Source organism: Dryas octopetala, chromosome 1, assembly GCF_963921425.1.
Source record: "Dryas octopetala chromosome 1, drDryOcto1.1, whole genome shotgun sequence".
Taxonomy (NCBI): Eukaryota; Viridiplantae; Streptophyta; class Magnoliopsida; order Rosales; family Rosaceae; genus Dryas; species Dryas octopetala.
Genome location: NC_141366.1, coordinates 1,502,206 through 1,528,969, shown reverse-complemented (window position 1 = coordinate 1,528,969; position 26,764 = coordinate 1,502,206). Strand labels below are relative to the sequence as shown.

The window sequence follows — 26,764 nt, the reverse complement described above, 5'->3', positions numbered from 1 at the left end:
GTGAGACGAAAATGATGAAAAATTATGCAAAAAAACATGCTAAGGGATTAAATAGCCTAATAAGATTATTTAAGGTGTAAGGTCCAACCTGAATACAAATATTTTCTTTTTTATTTATTTATTTATTTTCTTTTGTAGGGGGTTATATACAACAGTTTTAAAACTTCAGAGGGTGTATGTGTAATTATTGAAACCCCAGAAGTGTATGTGAAAAGACGATAAACCTCAGGAGGTGTAAGTGTAATTAACTCTCTAGAGAACCCAGTTTGAGTGTTTAGTATAAATTGTATGGGGACTGCTAAACGAATTCAATAATTTGATTAGTACACCCAATATCCAGGTTTATCTTTTTCAGAATTCTCATATTTGCATCTTGTTGATGCCCAAAAATGGTAGAGCAGTCAACGTCGAGTCGAACCACGTAGGCCCGTTGACCCACCACTGAGTGGATGACACGTCGAAGTGGGGCAGGAACGGATAGCTGGGGTCCGACTGGTGAGCAATGAGAGAGAATGATATCCAGAGCACCCTGCACAGGTACACAAAAGTGAGCGGGAAGGGCACCGGTGTGGTGCCGGCCAAAGGTCCTCCGACGCTCAAGTCAGTGTTCAGAGAGATCTGAGAGCAGAGTGAGTGAATAGTATAATAATGATTTTAGTCGTCCTTTTGTGACAAGAAGGTACCTCTTTTATAGTACCTTTGGAAGAGTGTCAACCAATCTGGTGATGACACGTGTCCCTTGTGATGACTTGCACTGTAGGAGCGCCACGTGTCACCGGTCTCGAGGATCCGAGTGAGTTGACACGGGTCGGGGCCTAGGAGGCTGGAGCTTAGGAGGCCGGAGCCTATGGGGCCGGAGCTTAGGAGGCCGGAGCCTATGGGGCCGGAGCCTAGAAGGTCAAGGCCTAGGAGGCCGGAGCCTAGCGGGGGCTTAGCTTTTGGGTCTAGGCCCAAACGACATGATGTTAAGCCTTGTGTGACTTGTCGTTATGCCCAGATGATTAATCATACGAACAATTATAACCACTCTATTTTCATTGACATCTAAATTGTAAGTATATACAAGTTGTTATACCAACCAATTTATTTAATCATATAAAATTCATGTAGAACTCCATCTCTATACGAGTAAAACTCATTTATACAAGTTTGATCAATTTCTACAAAAGATGTGATTATGTAGTATAATTTATAAATAAGTAATTTTATTAGTAAATCTGAATATATGTTACCATAATTAACCTTTCATTCGTGTCATTGCGGTGGTTTTGATTTTGACATATATACATGTATACAAGTAATATACCCACTCCCTGTGCAAACTTAATAACTGAATCTAGACATTTTGGTTTGTTGTCTTATTCTTTTGCTGACCTGGTCATAATTAACTCAGATTAAGTGAGAATAGATGCTGAAAGCTTAAGCTTGAGAGGATTAACAATTGTGTGATTAAAATAATTTTGTTTTTGAGTGACCTGTAGTTTCTTCTTGTTGATATTGCTATGAAATTAGATGATGTGGAAGAAATTCTACATCACTTTCAGTACACCGGGACCTTTTCAAAAATGACCCCACAAAGTACTTTATGTGGAAGATACACCAACTTCCCAAACTCTAACAAGTTGCTTTTGAAGACTTGGATGTTTCTCTTAGTTCACTCAAAGAAATCTGTCTGTTTTATTATTTTTTCAAAAATAAATTATGAATTGAACAAGAAGGTTGATTCTTGCAAATTAAGCTGATGGGTAAAAGTTTTTATGGCTAGACAAAGTCTCTTGACTTTTATAAAAAATGGCTCCCTGTTCTGGACCTCCACTACATACTTAGTGCTATGTTACTATGTTATCAGCCTAACAACACCAATAAACAAATGCACACATACAATATAGTAATATACCATCTATGGCAGCTAATTGATGCCTTACAACAATCTGAAGCCTTTTGACACCATAGGAAAACCAAATTGAGAAGTGATTAACAAAGGCTTTTAAAACTAATTAAATTACACAATCAAACAATTAAACTATACCAAGAAATTGTATAAGATAAAGAGCAGGCAAAATATAACCAAAAAGAAACCATGTATATATGCAGATTCTTTACATCATCTCCCTCCATCCATCCCAAAGTAAAACACTAAGACCTTCTGGACCTTTTGGACTTTTCCTTCACAGCAAACCCAGAGGACCATCATGCTTTACATGAAGAAAATTAACACAAAAGGACAAGGACCCTATGACCCCACTTGAGCAAACAAGAAGCAACTGATGGGTTCCTATGCAAGTGTCTAATTCACTGCTGCAAAAGCTATAGGCTAAAAACAAAACTTAACTGAACTATCAGCAACACCAAAACTAGAGCTACTGACCTCTGTGTAAAAGAGAGATGATATTCCTAAGAGCCACCAAAGACTGAAAAAAAGCTCAGCTCAGCTCAGCTGACTAAGTAATTGAATTGTAAGAGGAAGTTGCATAGCCAGCTGCTGCAGCAGCCTCTGCACGTCCAGGCATGAAATAGCCACCACACTCCGTGCCTTGTTCATCCTCCATAAATGGAAGCTCGTTGAGGTCAAAAGTCAGAAGCTTACGGCCATTGCTGGATTGAGCTTCATTGGGGCCGGTCCAGTGGCACCTCTTGTGACCCCCCAGGGCCTGGCCTGTTGGGAATGTCTTTTTGCAGATTTTGCATTGGTGTTGAGCCACCTCTTGATCAAGTACCATCATTGTCTCTGTTTCATGATCTACTTGTTGGGTTGTGAGATTATTATTAGCATGAGGTCCATCTTCAGCTGCTGAGGCATCTGCAGAGGCAGAGTGATCATCCATGGAGTTGGTGTGGATATTGCTGTTGTTCTTGAGCTTGTTATGGCTGGACATGTGGCCTCCCAATGCTTGGTGGGTTGGAAATGATTTATTGCAAATGCTGCAGCTGTATTTTCTATGATAAGGATTTGGAGAAATCTGCAGCTTGTGACTTTGGTGATGACCATGACCTCTAATCTCTCCCATTACTCCTTCCAAGTCCACCAATTTCACCTTTCTCCTCTTCTTGATCCTCTTCATGCTAGCAAGCACAATGCTCTCAGAGTTCTGGCTATCTGATTCCTCTTGATCAATATTATAATTGTCCTCCAATCCCATCTCCATGTAACTCACTGACTTTTCTGGACCAAACCCACTTCCCAACACAGCCTTCCCTTTCCCATCATCAACATCATCCTCATCATCTTCATCATCATTATATTCAGCAGACTCAGCAGACCATCTATTCTCAAATTTCCTCTTCTTTGAGCTACCCACATAATCAACTAGATGACCAATTTTGTCCTTACCAGAAGAAGAATAGCATGGTTTGGCTTGAGCCAGCATCATAAGGTCATGGACAGCTTCATTCATCTGTTCTTCCAATCCGCCGGAGCCGGAACCAGTTTGATCAGAGGCCGAGGAGGCAATGGAAGATTTCCTACCCCTCTTGGCAGTGAGAGACCAACCAGGTAGAGTCTTGGACAGATCAACAGCAACACCACCCGAATTCGACGACAACCCAATACTCTTAGTAGCAGCAGAATCAATCTGATCATCACCGCCCTTATTAGTACTCTGAGGCACAGCATCCGATAGAGTGGAAGATGAGCTGTTCTTCGCCGCCATTGAAGGAGGGGGTTGAATTCCCCTCCATTCCCTCTCAGGGTGGGACCTCATGTGTCCGAACAGCGACTTCATGGACGGAAAGCTCTTCCCACAAACACAGCAAACAGGCTCCATACCACCATTATTGGAACTAGTACTAAAATCACTACCTGTATTATTCTTCATCAGCTTTGCCTTGTCAGACTTACTGTTGCGCGAGTGAATTAGGAGCTCCTTGTTGGCTTGGACGTGCATTCTCATGTGACCTCCCAAGGCCTTGCCGGAGTGAAACCCCCTGTTACAAACCTCACAGATTCGACTGAATTCCGAAGGCGGAGAAGGGTATTGATGGTCTGCTTGTTCTGAAGACTCGGACTTTGGCATCTTGAGCTTGACCCATATTTGTCCCCCATTGATGTTGCTCGCTGCCTCCTGATCCTGCTTCTTAGTGGCTTCTTCTTCATGATCGCCAGCTAGTACTGGCTGATCATGAAACTGAGTCTCTTGCTCTTCATCCATGGCGGCTAGAGAAAAGTACCTAGCTCAATATGTGACAGAGCAGCTGATGAAGATGATGATCAAGCTCTCTCTTTTCTTTGGTGGGTAGGAACAAGGGAGGAACACAAGTAAGTATGAGAACCCTAAAAGGAGATTAGAGTATATATATGGGTAGCTTAGCTGAGAAGCAAATCCACTTTGATGGGCTTGTTTTAGGTAACTAGTCCTGAAAATCCTGACCCTCTCCTAAAATCAAGAACGCTAACAAAGGAAAGACAAGTTGGAAATTCTGTGACCCCAGCTCGTGAAATTAAGGAAACAGCTAGGAAGATGCAGAGCAACCCAGAACAACAACGCAAACACAGGGAGACAGAGAGAGTCTCTGAGAGAGAGAGAGAGAGAGAGAGAGAGATGGGGAGAGAGAGGCTCTCCAAATTCTTCAGTTGAATTGGGCAAGTCCTTGAGTCTCCGAATTGTTAAAGGATGAGTGTTGTTTCTAACTGCTCTGTCTTCTGTGTGGAAATTGACTGTCACTTAAATGCCTCTTATTCCGTTCCTTCAGAATGTGATTCAACCTTAAAACTTAACCACCACAAATAGCCATTACTATACTATGTGAGAGATCAAACATCCAAGTGTGTGTGTTTGTGTGTTTGTGTGTGTGCGCCACTCTCTCCCTCAGTCCCCCACTATATAACTAATTACGGACTACACTACCCCAAACAACAAGGATTTGGGGATTTTCTTTTTAATCTTAATTTTTTTTTTAAAAATTATTCTTTGGAGCTACTCCAAGCCAATCACCCGGAAGTCTCTCACTTATCACACAATTTAGGATTCAAATCTCTTATATAGTTATATGTAATATTCCCCCAAACCCCAAAATTAATTTTTCCTTAAAATACTACTATTGGTAAAGTAATAATTAAAAACAAAATCTTTTTGAGATTTTCCTACTCTAACAAGGAGAAGGAAAAAAGGGCAAGAGGCCTTGCAAATGGGAAACTCTTCGGTTATCCGTGCTTATCGCCATTACGTCATTAATTGTTATCCCCTTTTAATTCTCTCTCTCTTTTTTTTTTTTACTTATGTAATTTTAATTTTTACACCCACGCCACCGAGTACACACCACACCACACATGACTAATGAGGAATGGCTAAATTTTTGCTTTTATTTCTTCAATCCTTTTGTTTCCACGCGGTTTCAAACCTTTGAATGGTCCTCCATTTTCCGGTTTTGACCCTGAATTCCAAGTTTCCAACACAGTTTAGGGAGAGATTTTGGGCGAATCTTTTTTTTCCTTTTTTGGGGCAAATCTTTTGAAGCATATTTTTCCCACACCCCAATAAAATTTAGAAAGAGCTAACTAATTTATATGTGTGAGTGTGATTCTATTTCGATCATTCAGCAAGGATTTTGATTTAGCTCACATCGATCCATTGTCTATGTATTATCTAAAATTAGGATGTTATTAATTAACAGAAAACCTATGGTTAGCCATCAATTTGATTTGTTTAAGAGTTTATTTAAAGTTAAAAATTCATTGACATGTTTTCTCTATCAATCTGTTAATTAGTGATCATCCTAGGCTTGAAAAAAAGAAAAAAAAGAAAAAGAGGGCGGTTAATTAGATAATGCATAAGCAATAGATAAAACATTGTAGATGTGAGTTAAATAAAAATCCTTGCTCATAAAATCACACTCACACTCACACATGTGTTTAGCTCTTTCTAATAAGTAGAAGTTTGTAACCAATAGTCTATAGGGAGGAGGGCCATTCGCAAATTAATTCATTAATTTCTTTCATCATGACTTTAACCACAGTAAGAGTTTTGCTATTCACACAAGTCACACTTGAATCCGAATTATTAGTTAGTGTGTAGAATCTAATGTAGAATTCGCACCAAACAATAATTTTTAATTTCACACATGAAGGATTGATTTTAGTTTTTTTTTTTTTTGGTTATATACTTATATTAGAGATAATCAAACTTAACTTATCTAATGAGAGCTACTATTTGCACACCCTTTTTTTTCTTTTTGCACACACTTTTCTCTTACACACCTCTTACCATTTTCTAAAATTTAAAATTTCTCTTTTACACACCCCTCCCATTACCAAAATACCCCAACTTCATTAATCTCACCAAAATTTCTCACCACACACCCACCTAATTCAAACACTACACACCCTACCCCAAATGTGAATTTTTAAATTAAAAAAAAAAACAAAGAACAAAAAAAAAAAATGTTGAAACCAGCCACCCATCCGCAAGCCTCTGCCATATATCCCAGCCCCTCCCCCTCCCCCTCCCCCTCCCTCCTCCCTCCCCCCTCCCTTCCCCTCCCTCACCGACCACCTCCCTCCCACTCTCCTTCCCTCCCCCGACGACCTCCTTCTCTCTCTCCTTCCCGCAGCACCACCTGCATATATATATATATATATATATATATATATTTTTTAATTTTCAGGGGTGCAGAGGGAGGTGGTGCGGTGCAGGGGTGAGGTGGTGCGGCAGGGGGAGGGTTGCAGGGGGGAGGTGGTGCGGCAGGGGGAGTGTTGCAGGGGTGAGGTGGTGCGGCAGGGGGAGGGGTGCAGGGGGGAGGTGGTGCGGCAGGGGGAGAGGTGCAGGGGGGAGGTGGTGCGGCAGGGGGAGGGGAGGGGGATGGCAAAAGGGGAGGGGTGCAGAGGGAGGTGGTGCGGCAAGGGGAGGGGCTCAGAGTTGTAGAGAGAGAGAGTGAAGGGCTGGGTTGGTTTCGGGGAGAGAGAAAGAGGAGAGGGAGGATGGGGGTGGGGTGGTCGGCGGGTAAGAGGGAAGGAGAGAGAGAGAGAGAGAGAGAGAGAGAGAGAGAGAGAGAGAGAGAGAGAGAGGGGAAGGCCGGAACGGGGCTGGGGTGGTCGGCAGTGGTTCTCACCGGGGGGGGTGGGGTGCTGTGACAGGGAAGAGGGAATGATAAAGGGATGGGGTTTTGGGTAATTTTATTTTGAGTATTTTTGGTTATTTCACAAATTAAATTTTTGAGGATGTGCAAAAAAAAATTTAAGGATGTGCAGATAGCAGCTCTCATCCTAATTCATTATCCAACCTTTCTCACTATTTGGGCTTATCCCAAAAACTTGGTGCCACTCGCTAGCATGTTTCTTCATAATATATGATTTGGATTCATATGCGACGTGAAATATAATTTTTATTTTTTTTCTACAAATTAATGGGTTCATAATTAATTAGGAATTGCACGTCTTTAATGTTTTTATGCTTAATAACAATAATAGGTGAGATGGGTATTGATTTTGCATGACTTGCAATATATAACCAGCATTGTTTATTAATAATTAGTAACTGTCGATAATTACCGGTTTTTTTGTTTTGTTTTTTTTTTCAAAAAGAAAAAAGAGTGCTTAGCTCAGTTGTTGCTTATCATTGACGGTTATGAACTTATGAGGAAATTTGAGAGCAAAAAGTCGAGTTTGGAGTTCCATGAAGGCGTTGTTGCTAATATCAAAGATTGACTAAAAAGTTGTTCAATTCTATGATATCATCATACTCTGTGGCTCAATGAGTTATACAACCCTTTACACCAACAAAACTCTGTTTATATTTGATATTTCCCTTTTATATATCATTTTTTTTATAAGAACGTATATATATATATATATAAGTTCATATATTATTAATTTATTAGTCTTGGAAAAGCTAGGGTGCGACAAGTGGATACCTTTAATAAAAGAATGAAATTTCATAAGCAGACAGCTATCATGCTCAATTTTCAAATAGTCCATGTCAATATGAAAACAATTATAAAGTCCCTTTCATGATATGTAAATTAAGTGCTTGAGGTCATGCCAATGGCTGCTCTTTTAATAAAAGCTACCATATAATGTGTTACTTGAAATATGCTAGATTTTTATCCTTTGGAAAACCTCTTAACTTTGTCTAAAATTATAAGCGCATAACTTATAAAGACATTGTAGACCCAATTGTACAAATTTTAGGAAAATACTATGATATTTTTTTTAGGGTATTGCACATCACTATGATATACATCCTTCTGTATAATGTATATGGCACATCAATAAAATTCTAAGTCACTGTTGTTTATATTTAAGCTATTATGCAAAGAGCAAATGTTTCCCTATGGCATTGCCATTTGCCAAGCAACTATAAGATGGCCTTTAATAATATTGAAACAGCAGAGCATGGCAGCAAGCAAAGCATGGTCCTTTTAAGAGGAACCAAGGTAAAATATGATATTAACACGTTATGAAAGGCCAAAATTATATATTAGAATTTATTTCCTAAGCAATTAGATTTCTTTCTGGTGGATTACAGAAAGTAAGTTATTTGTGATAATATCAAATCATATTTATACGTCAAGAAAAATGATAGTGGCCTAATCATTTTCTTTAATATTCTTGAATGATGAGTTTAAAAATAGATAGAAATCCAAAACAAAAATTGTAGTAAAATTTTTTTTCCTCCATTTTACACAAAAACCCAATTGGAATTTGAGTGCTATATGTGAATTTCATAATAAGTAATTGTCCAAAACAAACCTCATCCTAACCAACTCAGACTATGACTCATTGAATTAGCCCATGGCACACAATTCAGATTTTGCATTGATTTGCGTACAGAAGGTGTTGTAAACTGGACATTGAATATTTCCAATTCATATATTGACTCTCATTTTGGCCTGAAATTCATAGATTGACTTTGACAAGAACACTTTATCGCTTTAGCCACACACAAACTATGAGAGAGAAGAAAATTTCATCATCCCACTCAACAATCAACATGTATGAATTGACATGTCAAGGACTATATCAGTCTTCATCCAGTATTAAAATTTTTATTAAAGAAGATCAATGGAGACTGCTGCAATAAAATTCTACTAAATCCCAAATGAGTCAATGACAAACAAATTCTTAAACAGTTATGTTACAGAGCTGCCCCTCTTCACCCCTTCCAAAATTTTTGCTGAGGGGGCACATTGAGAGGCAACCTTTGTAAAGAAAAATGGAAATAGATAAAACTGAGGTTAAACTGCGGGAACAACAACAACTAATACTACAACAAGAGCATAAACTACAAGAGATCAAACAGGTGCCTATCTAACCAACAAAATGGAGGCTACTGCTGTGTTGAATTGTAGGAAGATTTGTATTCCTGCATTTCAGTCCTGTATCTCTCCTTGTCCTTCAGCCCTTTTTCCTGATAAACCTGCATGGCAGCAGTGGAGATGGGAGTGTGATGATGAAGACTTCAAGTAGATTGAACAAATATAGGCCAATTTTATCATATGTGAAATTATCTTAGTGAGACAGATAGAGGGGTTGAGAATCAAGACCAAAGTAAATGATATGGTAATTATAATCCAAGCATTTGAAACTTCTCTTGAAACCTCATATCTAAACCTATGTATGTCATGTGATCTTCGGTACAAGAGAATTAAGATTGAAGGATGCAGCATGACATTAGCTTGGGATCCTATCAGCAGAAAGAGAACTAATCGGAAAAAGATGTGTCACCAACTCATCATACCTGTTTCTCAGCCTCTGTGAGATTATTCCACAGAAATCCAATTCTCTTGCTAATGGCTCTCTCTTGCCCATAATACAAAGGCTTTAGCCTGGCATAATGCTCAGCAAAGAAGAAATTGTAACCACTCCTGTTTGACTTGGGCCTAGAGGGATCTCGTAATGCCAACCTAGATCTCTTTCGATTCCGTCGAGTAGGCATGTCAGAAAAATTCTGAGAAACATAATTAGGAATATGATACAAGAAGCCTTTCAGCTCTTCAGAACCCAAGTTCACTGTAACCACATATCCATTGTCACATTTGGCATCAATGGTTCCTGTAATTGAACAGCCAAGCTGCAATTCTGGGCTTTCTGTACATAAGAAAGAAAAAACAAATCCGAATTGGAATCATTCAAAAGGGGCATAATAATATAGAATTAGAATGATAAAAGTTAAACTCCTCAAAGCAAGTCATCAATTTATTAGACAGATGGCCTAATAAAGTTTCCAATGTTGTTTATCTTTCTTCACCGCCACTTGCAGATTATATTTCAAAAGGGACATCACACAAGCTTTATCACTAATGACAAATTTCTCATTCAAAAATCAAACTTCAAGAAGTTACAGAAACAAAATTGTATACCATTGTTTCTGAAATTGCAAAGTACAGATTTATTCTACGAGTTGCAAATAAAAGGGAATTCAGAAACTTTCACAGTTTGAAGTAGAAGCCAAAATGAACACACACACACACACACACACACATATATATATATATATATATATATATAGAGAGAGAGAGAGAGAGAGAGAGAGAGAGAGAGAGAGAGAGAGAGAGAGAGAGAGAGAGAGAGAGAGAGAGAGCAAAAAAATATAGTTATATGATTATATCTACTTCTACAACTGGTGTAAAAAGTTTAAGCCTAACCACTATTAGAACCACCACGTCAAGATGGAGGTTACACCTACCCTGACCTGGGAACTGTTTTCTAATGGCACCTTCCTCCAGGTTAGCTGACCCATTGACAAGGTTCCTGCTTACAGGATCTGAAAAATAAAAATAAAATAACTTATATATCTTTCTGATCACCAAAAAGGAAAAATTAAATGAACTAACAAGGAGCCATGTCTTACCAAGCATTGGGTTTTTAAAGACTTCTTTATGGAAATAATAGACCTGCTCGAAATGATACAGCAAAGACAAATAATACTTCCTTAAGACAAATGAGGCACTGGTGATCGTTGTTGGGAAATTGAAGACCATAATCACTTCCTTCCATTTGCGATCTCTAATCACCTGTAACCAGTTTAAGAGAATTTAAAGGGAAAAGAAAACCACCAAAAAAAACACGAATGACTCCAAGACAAGAATGGAAAAGGAAAATATGAAGATCATTATAAAAACAACGAAGGAAAACTTGGATCCTTCCATAAACCTCTGACCGAACCTTGGTTTTAACTGAGACTACTAATAGTTAATAGTTATAAGTCAGCCTATCATAAAACTCAGCTGCGACCACAGCCCCCATTCATCATAGTTTGTTTTTTTTTTAAAACACAATGAGTGCAAATAACACCAGGCACACTACATTAAATTAATTATTGAAATTGAAATTAATTGAGGTGATGAACCTCTTTTCAGAGTTCAGACAATATTTAGTTTCAGCTTTAAGACTCTTATGCATGACTCTACAAACAACCAGGTATAATCAGAAAAATAAAATGGACAAACCTTTTCAAGGCCACCACGAGATGTGACTTCTACAAAAAGGCGATATAGATCCAGAGCTTTTCCTCCTACAGTAGGAATCCTGCACAAAGAGTATTAATCACATTGTCACCCACTTTCTTTTTTTTCTGAACTCCATACTAGATTTTCATGAATGCTTAGGCAAAGACACTGAAAAGAAACAAGCTAATGCAGTCAGCAGGTTAGGAAAGGTTTATGATGCAGAAAAATAATCATGGGATAATAAAAGTGTGGAATCATAAACAGTTTGTTATGAGCACCCATAAAGCTCTATCCTTACAAGCTCAATCCACTTTCTCTCTTAACCTATTGCCTATTAGCAATTTAAATTACACATCATTCATGAAAAAACCCTTGTGGATATCTTATAAAGAACTATTTTCAGGCATTTCACTAACCATTATTAACCTTTTGTAGTTATCAAAAAGCCTAAGTAAATAAATATTGCTTCAGACTAGTAAATAAATATGGCACTTTACAACTTGTGCCATAATATCAAGAGTGTTCACCTCACCAAGCAATTGAAGAAGTATTCACCTCTCCATGGAAACTAGTTTTTCATTGCACAAATAATAATGAATAAATATAAGGGAATAACAGCTCAAAATACTGACACCGAAACATAACACACTAAAGAAAAATGTAGCAATTATTAAACCCCCAAAAAAGAAACAGCCCTATTTTTTCCATAAATCCCAGATCAGGAAACACGGTCCCATATTGCAATCAGTACCGGAGTCATTTCAGTCCACCAGGGTAATGCTGCATAGATGGAAAAAATTAAGCTGAAAAGCAGACATCTGAGGAAACTAAACCCCCATTTATTGAAGGTATGCAAGGGAAACAACAAATTAATGAAGACTTGGGAAAATCCACTTTTCTTGAATGAAGCATCTCCAGTGAATGACAAATTCAGAACTTGTTAGAGAAACAAGAATCTTCCTAATGAAAAAAGAATAAGTCAGTATTGCAAGGATTTCATATCTTGAAATTCTGAGCCTATTACGCAATTAGTGATTCAAATTACACTAACCATTATAGATAACTTTTGCTAGTTATCAAAAAGCCTATATAAGTAAATATTGTTTCAGGCATAACTAAACCATCAAAGTCTATCAGAGCACTCTTAAAGACTTGTAAAATGTAAACTAACAAGCAAAAGCCAATAAACCAAGCAATTGAAGAAGTATTCACCTCTCCATGGAAACTAGTTTTTCATGTGCACAAAATAAGAATGAATAAATATAAGGAAATAACAGCTAAAAAATACTGACACCGAAACAATAACATATTAAAAAAAAAAAATGTAGCAATTATTAAACCCCCAAAAAAGAAACAATCCTATTTTCTCCATAAATCCCAAATCCAGGAAACACGGTCCTGTATTGCAATCAGTACTGGTCATTTCAGTCTACATGGGTAATGCAGCATAGATGGAAAAGTTAAGCCGCAAAGTAGACATCTGAGGAAACTAAATCCCCATTTATTGAACTGTGCAAGGGAAACAACAAATTAATGAAGACTTGGGGAAAATTCCTTAAATGAAGCATCTCCCTGAATGACAAATTCAGATCTTGGAAAAGAAACAAGAATCTTCCTAACGAAAAAGAAAAATGAAGGATAATATAAGTCAGTGTTGAAGATGATTTATGGGAATGATGAATTGAAGTAAATGTCTAAATTGCTCATTTTGCCACCATCCCCAACTCAAAACCCAGTAGAGACAGGCACCACACGGCTAGACATTTCATACTGGTATGAAATAAAAATTAGAGGAAGCAAGTAACGAAAACGAACATCTTCAATCCCAGATCCTAATTTTACCAAAAAAAGACCAAAATTATTGTACAATGCAGTTTAATAGATTCAGAATTATGCAGTCACTCACCATTCAATCAGTTCAAAGTTCAAACAGAGGAATGGGCAACATAGTTTCGATTAAAAACCATACAATTGAACTATGCAAAATGCAAAATAATGGCAATACATTAATTGGGAACTATAAAGATAAACAGAACATATATGAGCATAGATTTTTCCAACATCTATCAAGCCAAAAATGGTAAAACAAGAATAACCCAGTAAATCAAACGACCCAACAAAACAAAATCTAAAAATTGTAAGAAAAAGGAACAAAGCCAAAGTACATGAATTTGGTTCTGAAGGAATCGTGAAACTCCTTGAGCTTTCCCCAAAAAAGGTCGGAGCTTTGAGCGAGTTCCTCATACTTAGCCGTGGCTGAAGGATAAGCCTTGGGAGTGGAGGTGAGGGGTGACGAGAAGGACCCATTAGCGGTGAGAGTGCGCACATGTTGTTGTTGAGCTGAAACAGCTGAAGAAGGCTCCTTTTCTGTAATTGGTGTTGTTGGGACCTCAGACATGTTTAGTCAGAAAGAGGGTAAAGATAGATAGATAGATTAAGATACTAGGTTGATTTATTTTTCCTATTTCTATCCTACCAGAAGATAACACTATAACAGATATACCTTCTATTGTCAAATGATGAATATAAGATGTATATATATATTGGAGGATATGCTTGCTATGCTAAACTAGAAAGAAAAAAAAAACCCCACCCTAAAAAACGTTATGAACAATAAAGATTGAAACTTTATGATTAAACCAATGTTTTTATTTTGGGGAGTGTGGTGGGTGGTGGAGAATGGGTTTGGTGGCACACAAATTTTGGAAGGTAAGGCAAGACAGGTATTTCCTGCCCAAATTTAATCAGAAATTAGAAATTTGCGTGTCAATAGACTCAATACTTTTATTTTCTTCCTTTTTAAGTGGGTTGTAAATTAAAATACATATAGGATAGACGGGTTTGAGAGTTATAAATTATGGAAGGTTTGTTCGAATTTGTCCAAAGTAAATTTTTGGAGAACTCGACCTCATGGTATTTTTGTAAATGCATTCTGTATCGCATTTGTTTTTGTTTGTTTCAATGTTTTTTTTTTTTGGCCAATTTGTTTGTTTCATTCATTAATCATTATAAACTTAGAGTTCACTTTTCACATTTGGATCCAAAAGTAAAATTTATTTATTATTTTTTTAAAAGTTCATTTAGAAAAAAATCATGACAAGCCGACCCACTCTAACAAAATTGGTGATAGGCGGTCTCACTTTAGTGAAAAAAAAAAAAAAAAAACACTAGGCATGGAGCCCAGCGCATGGCGTTTGTTTTTTTCCATGTTTTACAACTTGGGTGGGGTGCGGTTGAATAATGGCTATTATATACAATAATTATAAAAAAAAAAAAACATAAACATGAAACTTATAAATTTTTTTATATAAATTTGTAAAAAATTAGTAAAAATAACATAAAACACAAAAAATCACTTTTGGAATTACATCAACCATTGTCATCTTGGTTGTTAGTTGTTACAAAATTATTGTCAAACAATAAATATCGTCTATCGCACTTTTTTTTATTTATTGTCGATTTGAGCACTTTTTTTTTAATAAGGTGCGTGTATTTATTATTAAAGATAGTAAAGTATAGTTTAAAATTTAAAATAACTTATTTAAACAAATTTTAAGTGATTGAGCAATAATGTTAAATTATTAAGTTGATATATTGTAAATCAAACATTTCATCTTAAGTTCACAATTTGGAGATAATATTTTTAAAGATGTTATTTTGTTACTCTGAAGTCTGAACTAGAGGATGTTTTCACAGAAATAGAGAGGGAGTATGCATATTTTAAGGCTTTTCATAACATGAACAGAGCAAGGAGTGAATTAAATATGACTAAATCAAAAGCCCCTCAATCAAAAAAGAACACAATAACGTTCTTAAGTTGCAAGAGCAGAGCTTTCCAGCAAAACCCACACAGACACAGTGAACCAAAACTCAAAATGAAAACAAGAAATAACAATCAAAGAAGCTCCCAACTAGTGATTAATTGATAACATGCTATACAAATTACAAACAAGAGATGAACATAACATGGTGGATTAAATGAACACAGTCTCTCAGTCAAAGAACTTGGGATCGTAGCCATTGCTGGAGGTGGCCAAGATGTAGTAAGCCACTATGTGACCAATTGAACCCCATGCCAGAACATCCACGATGTTGAACCCAACTGGGTCGTTCGATTTGAGAAGGCTGACGTACTCCTTGGCTCTGGTGTCTCCAGCCTCGAAGTGGGTCACTCCGTTCTGCTCAGGCAGACCTTGTTTGGCCACGTTTTCTCTCTGGAAGTTGAAGAACACGAATCTGCCCAAGAAGAGGGACAGCCCTGTGCTCAGGCTTATGACCAGAGGTGGGCTCAGCTCTGCTCTCACAACACCACTTGATCTCCTGGTGGTGGGTGCAGTGGAAGTAGTGAAGCTCAGTTTGGTGGTTGGGGCTGTGACCTTGGTGAGGGGTCTGAGGCCTTGGAAGGAGATGTTGGTTGTTGAGAGGTGGTGGTGCCTTGTGATGGTGGATGAGATGGCTGGGGCAGAGAACAAGGTGGAGGAAGAGGCTGCCATTGTTGAGAATTATGAGGGTGTGGTTGTAAGTTTGGATTATGAGAATTATGATAAAAGTAGAGAGCTTGGCTTGGGGAAGAGATGAGATTTGTATAATGCTCTCTCCACTAGTTGTGAACTGTGATTGGAGTAGAGCTGGAGGAAAGGATTTTGTGAGGATGGAAAGGAGAGAAGAAAGATTTTGGGTGGTGACTTGGCCTTCTTTCATTGGGTACTTCTAGATCAGAGATTTTTGGCTACCTCTGAATTTTGGTTCAGATACTTGTGTTCAAGTCGTCACCTGTCTTTTTCTGACCCTGAGCTCTCCTCACATTTTTTTTTTTTTACTTTTATTTCATTAGTTTGGACCCTAAACTTCCAAGGCACAAGGAATCTGTCACAAATATTTCTTCTTTTTCCTCATCAATGAAAGATCATTCAGTTGTTACAAGGTCTAAATCAAGGCCAACACATTCCTTTCTGTTCCTCAATACCAACTATACAAGAAAGCTTAGATGAAAGAAAAATAGATTGAAGACATGCAGGATTCTCAAGCATAAATAAGAAGCCACATTATCATCCAGAGCTAAGTTCATGAAATTTTCCGCTAAAGATAAACCAAAATTTAAGGGGGTGATATTATCATTCCTTTTTTTTTAGGGGCAACAATATTACAGAATTTCCTCAATAATGAGTAAACCATGCTCCATCCACACTTTTCAGAGCGTGAGTTAGACCTCCCCACTAGATGCACCAGCGGAGCTTTCAATTTCAAAATTAGATGGAATATCAAACTCAACATTTGAAATCCAAGAAACCAACTAGATGATTGATAGGTTCTCACATAATAAGTCCCATATTGAGATAAAGTTTCTAAAAGGAAAAACAACCAACGTCTTGCACCCTAAGACAACCACCCTGGTTGTCTTTCCTATTTGTTTGGACCATCATTGCCTTAGCCTTCTGTACATTCCTCCCTTTTACACACTTTATGGGGGAAAAACGCTTAATCGGAACACCACAACAAAGCTACAATTGCACAAAGTACTACATTTACACCTAAACCCTCTTCAACTGCATATAATATGTAACTAGTCTTTGCAATCGCACTGAGGAATCAGCAACACCAGCACACTTTTTATTCGCAGGTTTGCACATTCGACTCAAAGAAGAGAATCTAGGTAAGAGTAATTCCGATGTCGGCCATACTCAAGAAGACTACCATATGTACGATCCCACACTCCAACAAAAAGCGACTCTGTGTCTGGACTGAATGATACGCCAGATATCTCGCCAAAGAAATCAATTTCCTGTTCCTTCACATACCCACCTTTCACATCATAGACATGCACAAAGTCGGCTGGCTCTGCCATTGCCATATACTGACCATCAGAAGTATAACGGATTGACCGAATAGCTCCAAGGTTGCCCTTCAAAACAGCGACTGACTTGGATAGGTTTCGAACATCCCAAATCCGACAGGTCTTGTCCTGATTCCCAGTAGCAAAGGTGATACCATCAGGATGCCATGCTGATGCAAACGAATAATCCAAGTGCCCACATAAAGGCATCACAGTCTGCAAAAATCTTATCCAAATCAGCAGATATTCATTTCCAGGCTCCAGATGGATAAAATTCACCACATAGTCAGTTTACTAAGTGTAAGATAAATACCTTTCCAGTTTGAGAGTTTACCAACATCCCATCCGGATTGTCTCCAACAATCACAAGAAGTTTACCATCGGGACTCAGAGAAGTATGCTACAAACAAGGCATAAAAGTGCATGGAAGTTCAGTAAAGTTAAGTGTAGGAAGCATTTAGATTTAAGTGACTGGGTCTCCACAAGTACATGTGGCACAACAAAAATCAGCAATGCTTGATTTACAGCTAATGCCTAAAGACTGACTTATATCATTTGCAGGAATGAAAGCACAACCCTCCATGAAGGAAATGCTAGCAAGAATAACTAGAAATTTAACATCCAACAATTTCTAAACAGAACAAAAACATAAAATGCAGGAGACTCACATTCACAGGCCAGGGAAAACGGAAATGCTTAGAAAGCTGAAATTTCTCCATGTCAAAGTCTCTGACTCCACAATCATTATTTGAGGCTGTAAAGTGAATTGCACCACTGAAATTCAAAGAGACTAGATCAGTTAGGTTCATGTTTGGAAATGAGAAGTTACAATCTCATGAAAAAAAAAAAAGGTACCTGGGACTGTCATAAATCTCAACAGCATTTGTAATGGCATTATCGTCATACGTTGTCCTTGAACAAAAGCTAACTCCAGGCCGATCAAGATGCTGCACACCAGTCAATAAACATATCATTCAACCTATCTGTTTATTAGTTCTAAAAGGGGGAAAAAAAAAAAAAAAAAAACTACTACGAGGAATCATGTGGGTGCAGTGGAATTATGGAATAATGTAGTTAAATATTGGAAGTTTTGTTTATCATATAAGAGACTATGATACTCCAAGATTCCAGGTCTTAAAAGTCATTCAGCAGATCCATCTAATATGCAGCAGCATCCATGGAGCTAAGGGAAAGAGCAGATAAAACATGTTTTTCTGGACTCTTCAATATACCATCCCTAAAGTGCGGTAAACCATGTACAAGACTACAATCGACGAGCAAAAACCAAGCAATGGTGTCACCTTGTGCACAAGAGGTATGCAACTGCTGAAAAAATGCTCATCCATTCAAAATTATCTGTTCATTCCTTTTTTAATGCACTTAATATAATTATTTGTAACTCACCTTACAAATAAGTTCTCCCTGGAAACCTCCAGCAACTAGCAACTTATCTTTTACTGCAAGAGTACTAACTTGAGTCTGCGTAAATCCCTCCAAGAGACTTCCAGGATGTTTCTATATGACAAAAAAAAAAGAAAAAAGGATCAGTTTCCAATAAAAATGGATCAGTTGCCAGACAAAAGTTACCTACAAACACTCACCTCCGATGGCGCCACATGTCCTGAAACATTGAGAACCTCAGACTTTGTGCAACTTAATGAAGACCAATGAATGACAGAAAAATGCGACATAAGGTAGACATCATGCTTTGAAGTAGCCCAGACCAAGTTCCGCAACTGCATCACCAAACACATAAAAGGAATATCAGCCAAACAAACCATATCAAGGGGCTACAATATGAGAAAGTGCCTTATTGCATCACTACATGATATTATCGCTAGCTTAGTGCTTGCACAAATAATATTGTGTGGGTTTTTGTTGACTTGTTATCCATGTCGGGATAGCAAGTGTCACAGAACCCATCTTTGAGTGAAAAGAGTTGAATCATGCCTGCATGATTGAAAGCATCAAATTATTATTTCCTTATTTCCCATGTTCAAGTTAATTCCATTAGTAATTCACAGACCCATATTGGTAAAAACTGTACGAAGATTTATTAAATTGAGTGAATTAAGCTAGTAAGAGATCAATGAGGTACAACATAACAATGGTACAGTATGTTTGTGAGAAAATTTCATCAAAAGATTCGTAACATATGCAGAAAAATGTAGCCAATAAGTAATAATGCAAGCTCACACTCAGCACACCTGAAAATGAAGAATGGTTGATTTCACTGATCTTGCATTTCGTCTAAACTCATAATATAAAGATCCTTTCTTTGTAATTTTGCAATCCTGTTTACCAAAAAGAAGAAAATCACGACCAAGTTACTCTTACAAGTGAACATTGATTCTGAAGAATTTCAAAAATAAATAACAAATACAAAAAGTGGAAAACAGTAATTTTTTACCTTCCCTGACCCTTCTCCGGAATTGGGGATGTTTTCATAATTCTTGTATTGTTCTAACCTAGTTTGCCGGTATTTCTCTCTAGTAATGCTAAGTCTATCCCAAGGAATACCTTGGATGTCTTTTCCTCTTCTTGCTTGAGCAGCAGTTGTATCAGCTACTTTACTATTCTGCACGAGGTCCATAGAATTATTCCTACTATATATACAAAAATAACCACAGAGAAACATGAACTGTGCAATGCTCATACAAAACTCTAATAATTTGAACACATAAAAGCCGTATCATAAAGTAGAGTAAAATAGAGAGAGCAATATTTTTAGAATATAAAATTATATCACAAACCGAGTAGTGAAAGTGTTATATCTCATAGAACATAAAATTATATCACAAACCGAGTAGTCATATTCATCAACATCAGACTCTGAGCCGCCCATTTCTCTACCACGAAACTCGTCATCCATATCATCATCGACATCTTCCATTTCATATTCATCTTCCACATAACCAGCGTAATGGGACATTTTCTTCCTAACAGTCACACAACTAACACCAATAAAAATTCAAGCCAGTTACTTAAGAATCAGCAAAGAAAGCAATATTATAAATCAACCCAAAATGAAAACACCGAGATGTGAAAAGGTTGAACCACTATCTTAATGAACCAAGTACTCATGTTCTTGTGTCATTGCTAATATCTATCGAAGAGGCAATCAGAAAAAGTTGCAGCACTAATTAATCAAAACATGTTTAATGAAGTACTTCAAATACATTCCGGTGATTATGCGTATCTGGGCTTAACTGCAATACATAAGTCACTAATGGAGTACTCTATATATAATGCTGTTCACACGCATGTGTGCTAGACTACAATACATGAGTCACTAATGCTGATCACGTGCAGGGAAGATTCACTTTACTTGAATATCATAAACCATGTGGCATTGAGATTCTTGGACTACGCAAAAGTCACAGTTATAACAATACAAGTTTTATCACGTCCCACAAAAGGAATCCCCAAAAACAAAGAGTAATAGGAGCATCACAATCAAAAACAACCAAAGGGGAACATAACCATCATAGCAAAATTATTTCTTAATTCCAAAAATTTGAACTTTCATTGAGGAGGCATCATTTAGTAAAGCACAAGTATGGGGAATGGCCTCCCTATATGAAAGGGTTCAACTTGACTAAGTCCCCGTCTTTATTTTATTATTAATTTGCATTCCCGTTTTTTCCCTCGCCACAAATATAAACCACTTGAGCTATGCAATCTCGGGTAAATTCTCCCAAATTGCACATAGAACATGCAAATAAAATTCATGAGTTGCCATGGTTGGACCAACTTAATTGCAGACAAATTCTTAATTACATATGCATTAGACCAAAAAAAAAAAAAAAAAAACCCTAGAAGTACAAATATTAAGAATCCCAATCTGTAATTGCACACCAAAATCAAACGAGACACATCAAATTAAATAATTAAAAACAAAAACAAAAGAATATTCACAAGACGACGATCGACAATTTCACCTCGCCGCCGATCAAAATAGAAAAAGGGGGAGGGAGGGGGGGGGGGGGGGGGAATCGAGTGAAACAACAATCAAAATAGCAAACCCAAAAAATCGAAGGGCACAGAAGACAGAAATCGGGAAAAACCATAACAATTAGGTCGAAATTTACACAAAAGAAACAGAAAAACAATAAGAACAAAAAACTCACCTTTCGTTAATTCCTGGGTTGCGAAATTTGGAAGAAGGAGCTGTTCGGATCTGGGAAAATCCCAACTTCAGAAATTGAATCTCATATTTAGCGAAGAAATTCAGATCCGGAGAGGTATAGAGAGAGAAAGGGAGGGAGGGAGGGGGGGGGGGGGGGGGGGGGTCAGAATGTGTGTATTTTATCTCTATCCACTGGTTTTCGGATTGTCGTGCGAATGAGAAAGGTGGAAGCAAACCTTACGAAAAGGACGTGGTTTTTTTTTTTTTTTCCCTGTTTTTGTGTGTCTTGGTATTTTTTCAGAGTAATTTGTATTTCTACCTTTTGTCAATTTGTACGAGTCGGTTACCGCGTTACAAATGTTTACCTGTCTACCTTCCCTCCTCACTTTCTATTTTTGGACTTCGGCTGAGACCAAAAGTACCGAACTCGGGGTCTTCCCAACTCTCAGCCTTTGGACTTCGGACCCAAAGTACCTAATTTCCCTTATCCTAACGAAAAATTATTGCCTACAACACTTACGAAAACTACTTATATCACACGGTTTATATGGTTTTTGTATTTATCTTATTATGTAATATGAGAGTTGGGCACAACACGATAGACATATGGACTGTCTCATTCAAAAATTTCTCTACAATATGTTATATGATATGTAACTATGAAACAAATATTATATATAACACTTATTTTATTCTTATATGTGATCGTCATATATATGACAGATGATTAATGATTATAAAAATAGCGTTGTATATAGCATCCATTTCATGCAAAAAATTTCACTTTTTTTTAATATATTATGTTTTGGATCATGACAAAGTTTATAAAAAATGGAATCAAAAGTGAATGACATGTTGCGCACATATCTATAATAAATTTAGGATGAAATGGTTGAAACCCACGTGTTGTCCTATAAATCAACCACAATTTGGTTGCAAATCATATTTGATGAATTCAAGGGAAACTACTACCTTTTATTGTATTTGTACAATGAATTGAAGAAGCCTAGTCAAATCCACAAAAATGTTAGGTAATGAGTTTTGCTTTCTACGCGAGGCAAATTGCTCTACTAATATGTACACTAAAAATTGCCTAAAGAAATGTACATTTTTGTCAAAAATTTGTTTAAAAATAGGCATCTATTAAGAAATTAGCTTTGATTCGCCCATGCCTGGGTTTAGTAGATGATCCGCCCCTGCCTGGGTTGCTCCCACAACAATTGATTTCTGAATTCGCAACTCGCCAGGTCAGCATCTACATATGCAGTTAACAATCATTCTTATTGAAAGTCTATAGAGGTACGAAAATGTAACAAAAATAAAATTGAGGTATCAAAATTCAACTTTTTTGAAATTAAGGTATCAAATTGCAAAATACGCAATAGTTAAGATACTAGAATGCATTTTACTCTTAATTTTAAAAAACTATATGAACAGTACACATGCCATGTAAGCATTCACGTCGGCAATTAACGGTTTTTTTTTACAGAAATACTAACGGAGGTGTAAAAATGTCATAAAAATAAAGTTGAGTATCAAAATTGTGCTTTTTAAATTTGAGGTACCAAATTGCAAGACACACTATAGTTAAGGTATAAAATGCATTTTACTCAAAAATCCGAGTAGGCACCCTAAACTAAATTAGGCCCATTGTCAGTGAGCTCTATCTATCTTTTTCCCCTTTCTCCCCCGACTACGCCTCCCTCTCTCTCAGTGCTCACTCTCCAACTCCAAGTTGATCTCCAGTTTCCGGCCGCCGCTGATCTCATTCTTCCTCCGCCTCCACCGCGTTCCTATTGGCCTCTAGTCCGTCTATCTATTTATTTATTGTGTTATATCGCTGGGTTTTCTTCACTAACTCTAAAATTAATCCCTAAATCCCTAATCTTCTCCCTATATTTGAATGCTTTCCTCTTCATTCCTTTTCTGTTATATCAAGTTTTCGACAGAAAGTTACAATCTTTGTTAAATTATTGTTTTAAATCTTGCTCCCGGAATTGTTGAAAATTTGATGAGTTTTTGTACTAAACTAAAGTAGTGACTTTTTGCAAACCATCAACTTTGTAGAGATCGAGTCATGGCAACGTCTATTCGGTCTGTGGTTGGAAAGCTGGGGAGGGTGACGTGTCATAGAAATATTAGAAGATCAGAAGCAATTTTATACAAGGCTTCTGGCGGTTCTGTTGGTTCTGCTTATTCCTCTCGTCACCCTTTTGATTCTGGACACCATGCAAACCAAGTTCTGATCGCAGAATTCCCAAGCGTGAGAATCCGGTAATGTTAATTAACTTGTACCAATTAAGTGCTAATATATATATATATATATATATATTTTTTGTTTCTTTTCCGATCGTCTGCTGTAGGTAGCTTAATTTGTACGAATTTGAACAGGAATTCAAGTTTGTAGGTCATCCTGCAGGAATTATTGGCCGTATGAAGGAGATGTGTAGATATAGCCCTGATACTCTTCTTCCTGCCCGTTTTGCCGTGGAAGAGTTCAACAAGCAAAAGGTTTGAACGGATCGATCATCATAACATTCTGAATAATAATATGTATGCATGCCTAGATATTAATTCACTGATTTTGTCGTGCTACCAGAAAATTAGAGTTAACTTCTTAATTATATATTGTTTTGTTTGATATATATATATATATTTATATACTGTTCAAATGAAATGATGTGTCTTGATCTCTTTCAGGATGCCCAACTGCAGTTTGTGAGAGTGGTAAGGGCAAGTATGCAGGTGATGTACCCTCCCTATTTTTTAATAACAATAGAGGCCGTTGATGCTGCTGATCATCATGGTTTGGTGAAAGTTTATCAAGCAATGGTTGCCAAGGAAGCACGCAGCATGGAGCTCATGTTGTTTGGTCTTGTTGTTGATGATGGAAATTTGTTAAAACTAATTGATGACAGACGAGGACGACAATCATACAGAGGTAACTATTATGGCATGCATGTTACTTTAAGTTATTTCCGCTGGGAAACCAACATTAATTATAAGAATATTGATTTATTCATCATCCATTCATTTGCATGAAATAGACAACTTTCGTGAATCATGGTGGATTGAAACAGGCTCCATTAATTGGCAAATGCCAATGTCTTGTATATATTTTACTCTCTCTCTCTCTCCCTATATATATATATATACACATCTATGTTATTTGGATTAATATTTTATATATACTGTCAATATTAGATTATTTTCGAATGCATTTATAGGTAGGTGTTGAATGGGCAGTACTTGGGTTCACCCCCAGAGTGCACCACCATGTCCACCCCAGTCAATTGGACCAATCATATCTTTACACCTGTATTTGTTTCTTTAAAAAATTAGCCCAATATTAGAAGAACAAAAGATGATCCCATCGTCTTCCTCACTCACCCTTCCCTCCCCCTTCTCTCTTATGGCTAGCCCACCATCTTCATGTCTGAAAGCTCAGTCTCACCCAATTTCCGAGAAAGAGGGAGTAAAAAAAAAAAAAATAAACGATTTTGTTGAGATTGGGAGAGTCAGTAATTACTTCATAAGAATTGTTGATGAGGTTGTTTGGCTGAAACCCACCATCTCCAAGCCCCCCATATCTATCACCTTCTCTTTTTCCTTGCTTTTCTTTTCCTTTTTCCTGATGCAGGTTTGAGAGTAAAATTATAACGTAAAGTGCTCAATCAGATTTAGCACTTTAGTTTATCAAACAGAAACCCAATCATGCCAATCAATTTTGTGTGTATTGGTTTGGGCCATTTGGCCCTTGCGGCTTGTGGATTGGGAGGAACTTCATAAGAGATTGAATCACATGGTAGGGAAAAGGGAAAAAAAAGAAAAGCAGGGTTTGCAAAAGGGTGTTAGAGTTAAGGGAGCTGGAGACAGTCGGGGAGGAGAGAACAGTTTGGAGCCATTAGAGAGAAGGGGGAGGGAAGGTAAGTTGGGGACGGTCTGTTTTCTGATTTATTTTTTATAAAAGAATACAGGTGTAAAGATATGATTTGTGTATAAAATTTGGGGTGGACATGGAGGTGCACCCTGGGGGAGGATCCAAGCATTTCCCTTGTTTAATTGTCATATCTACTTTCTGGCCAAAAAAAAAAAAAAGGTCATATCTACTTTCTGAACCAAAAAAAAAATTTCTCTACTTTCTGACAAAAATTTGTCATCTCTATTGTTAATAGGTTGGTTAATCTTCAGGAGCCAAAAGGTTTCAAGACAGTTTTTGCTTCCAAGAAAGACAAGCAATCCTGTTGAGTATGAAGTGCTAAGCGCCTTGCGCATGTTGCCCCGCCAATGCTAAATTTGATATTATTATATAACCTTTGTAATTTTATTCATCTTTTTTTTTTTTTTTTCAAACTTTGTAATTTTATTTATGAAAAGAATAAAAACTTGTTTGGCTTTAATAGGCGAAATACTCAGTTTGATGTGCCATAAGCTAAATTTGAGACTCATCCGACTGAGAGAGTGAGTGGTCGGTTGTAGTCTTTGCCGATACACTTATTTTATTCTTGTATGTGATCGTCATATATATGACAAACGATTAATGATCATAAAAATAGCATTGTATATAACATCCATTTCATGCAAGAATTTCCACTTTTTTTTTTAACATATTGTGCTTTTGATCATGACAGAGTTCACTAAAAATGAAATCAAAAGTGAATGATATGTTGCGTGTATATCTATAATAGATTTAGGATAAAACGGTTGAAACTCACATGTTGTCCCGTAAATCAACCACAATTTGGTTGCAAATCATATCTGATGAATTCAAGGGAAACTACTACCTTTTATTGTATTTGTACAATGAATTGAAGAAGCCTAGATCCACAAAAATGTTAGGTAATGAGTTTTGCTTTCTAAGCAAGGCAAATTGCTCTACTAATATGTACACTAAAAATTGCCTAAAGAAATGTACATTTTTGTCGAAATTTTGTTTATAAATAAGCATCTATGAAGGAAATTAGCTTTGAAAACATTATGTCTTCACTAGGACTGTGGAAGAGTTGGAATTCTTTGGTGCTCACAAGCTATAGTTCAACACATGTATGTACACATTAACAAAAGTTTACGTACATGTTACAAAAATCACACCAAATTTGATAAACTGTTACATAACTACTGATATAGTTAAAAATATATTTCTTTAGAGAACAGTGGCAGTCTGCATTTCTCGCGCCTAATTCAATAAAAACAACTACAAGCTTACAGCATATCATTCTACATACCCACAGAAGCTACTAGCAGAACCCTCAAATAACTAATAAGTCTACAACACTTGACTTATAAAGTCACCACTATGGTACAAGAGGACTAACGAAAAAGTCACTAGTTTATGTATTTCAATAGCAAATGCTATGTTGAATCAGAGCTTCTGCTTCTGGTTTGCTATTGTCAGTGTAAGGAGTTCGATCCATATACAA

At 37.1% G+C, this 26,764-nt stretch overlaps 5 protein-coding genes across 8 annotated transcripts; 1 reads left to right on the top strand and 4 right to left on the bottom strand.

Moving 5' to 3' along the window:
• Nucleotides 1-2,441: 2,441 nt before the first annotated feature.
• LOC147296186 (C2H2 type zinc finger transcription factor family) lies at nt 2,442-4,207 on the bottom strand. The gene has a single exon (XM_086228801.1). It carries the CDS (start codon nt 4,146-4,148, stop codon nt 2,442-2,444), a length of 1,707 nt encoding a protein of 568 aa, XP_086084927.1. The 5' UTR covers nt 4,149-4,207.
• Nucleotides 4,208-8,933: 4,726 nt separating this feature from the next.
• LOC147296185 (HMG (high mobility group) box protein with ARID/BRIGHT DNA-binding domain-containing protein) lies at nt 8,934-13,992 on the bottom strand. 2 transcript variants are annotated; one of them, XM_086244113.1, is made up of 6 exons: nt 13,548-13,992; nt 11,383-11,461; nt 10,785-10,947; nt 10,626-10,697; nt 9,672-10,021; nt 8,934-9,350 (listed from the first exon to the last, which is right to left on the bottom strand). In XM_086244113.1, exons 1-6 carry the CDS (start codon nt 13,778-13,780, stop codon nt 9,261-9,263), a joined length of 987 nt encoding a protein of 328 aa, XP_086100239.1. In that variant the 5' UTR covers nt 13,781-13,992; the 3' UTR covers nt 8,934-9,260. The 2 variants fall into 2 exon arrangements, with proteins under 2 accessions (XP_086100239.1, XP_086100231.1); XM_086244105.1 differs by having other exon boundaries at nt 10,620-10,697; nt 13,548-13,990.
• Nucleotides 13,993-15,271: 1,279 nt separating this feature from the next.
• Nucleotides 15,272-16,006, bottom strand: PSAG (photosystem I subunit G). Its single transcript, XM_086235353.1, has one exon. The coding sequence runs from the start codon at nt 15,873-15,875 to the stop codon at nt 15,375-15,377; it is 501 nt and encodes a 166-aa protein (XP_086091479.1). The 5' UTR covers nt 15,876-16,006; the 3' UTR covers nt 15,272-15,374.
• Nucleotides 16,007-16,462: 456 nt separating this feature from the next.
• Nucleotides 16,463-21,484, bottom strand: LOC147296183 (putative WD repeat-containing protein C2A9.03). Of its 2 annotated transcripts, none has more exons than XM_086235341.1 (10): nt 21,346-21,484; nt 20,019-20,169; nt 19,626-19,793; nt 19,423-19,509; nt 18,817-18,951; nt 18,620-18,730; nt 18,071-18,162; nt 17,884-17,989; nt 17,529-17,615; nt 16,463-17,431 (listed from the first exon to the last, which is right to left on the bottom strand). In XM_086235341.1, exons 2-10 carry the CDS (start codon nt 20,145-20,147, stop codon nt 17,018-17,020), a joined length of 1,329 nt encoding a protein of 442 aa, XP_086091467.1. In that variant the 5' UTR covers nt 20,148-20,169; nt 21,346-21,484; the 3' UTR covers nt 16,463-17,017. The 2 variants fall into 2 exon arrangements, with proteins under 2 accessions (XP_086091467.1, XP_086091458.1); XM_086235332.1 differs by having other exon boundaries at nt 20,019-20,154.
• A 1,524-nt stretch (nt 21,485-23,008) lies between these two features.
• On the top strand, nt 23,009-25,764 carry LOC147296182 (multicystatin-like). 2 transcript variants are annotated; one of them, XM_086229970.1, is made up of 5 exons: nt 23,009-23,150; nt 23,412-23,618; nt 23,764-23,855; nt 24,045-24,285; nt 25,520-25,764. In XM_086229970.1, the coding sequence occupies exons 3-5, from the start codon at nt 23,778-23,780 to the stop codon at nt 25,636-25,638; spliced, it is 438 nt and encodes a 145-aa protein (XP_086086096.1). In that variant the 5' UTR covers nt 23,009-23,150; nt 23,412-23,618; nt 23,764-23,777; the 3' UTR covers nt 25,639-25,764. The 2 variants fall into 2 exon arrangements, with proteins under 2 accessions (XP_086086096.1, XP_086086095.1); XM_086229969.1 differs by having other exon boundaries at nt 23,736-23,855.
• The last annotated feature ends 1,000 nt before the right edge of the window (nt 25,765-26,764 follow it).

Excerpts from the sequence above, each read along its gene's own strand:
- LOC147296185 (XM_086244105.1), bottom strand. The coding sequence starts at position 13,780 with ATGTCTGAGGTCCCAACAACACCAATTACAGAAAAGGAGCCTTCTTCA. Across the intron at positions 10,948-11,382 it reads CTCGTGGTGGCCTTGAAAAG|GTGATTAGAGATCGCAAATG; the intron begins GTTTGTCCATTT and ends AACTGGTTACAG. Across the intron at positions 9,351-9,671 it reads TCACAGAGGCTGAGAAACAG|GTTTATCAGGAAAAAGGGCT; the intron begins GTATGATGAGTT and ends GCTGCCATGCAG.
- PSAG (XM_086235353.1), bottom strand. The coding sequence starts at position 15,875 with ATGGCAGCCTCTTCCTCCACCTTGTTCTCTGCCCCAGCCATCTCATCC.
- LOC147296182 (XM_086229970.1), top strand. The coding sequence starts at position 23,778 with ATGAAGGAGATGTGTAGATATAGCCCTGATACTCTTCTTCCTGCCCGT. Across the intron at positions 23,856-24,044 it reads AAGAGTTCAACAAGCAAAAG|GATGCCCAACTGCAGTTTGT; the intron begins GTTTGAACGGAT and ends GATCTCTTTCAG. Across the intron at positions 24,286-25,519 it reads AGGACGACAATCATACAGAG|GTTGGTTAATCTTCAGGAGC; the intron begins GTAACTATTATG and ends TATTGTTAATAG.
- LOC147296183 (XM_086235341.1), bottom strand. The coding sequence starts at position 20,147 with ATGTCCCATTACGCTGGTTATGTGGAAGATGAATATGAAATGGAAGAT. Across the intron at positions 18,731-18,816 it reads GACATGTGGCGCCATCGGAG|AAACATCCTGGAAGTCTCTT; the intron begins GTGAGTGTTTGT and ends TTTGTCATATAG. Across the intron at positions 17,616-17,883 it reads GTTTTCCCTGGCCTGTGAAT|CATACTTCTCTGAGTCCCGA; the intron begins GTGAGTCTCCTG and ends CCTTGTTTGTAG.
- LOC147296186 (XM_086228801.1), bottom strand. The coding sequence starts at position 4,148 with ATGGATGAAGAGCAAGAGACTCAGTTTCATGATCAGCCAGTACTAGCT.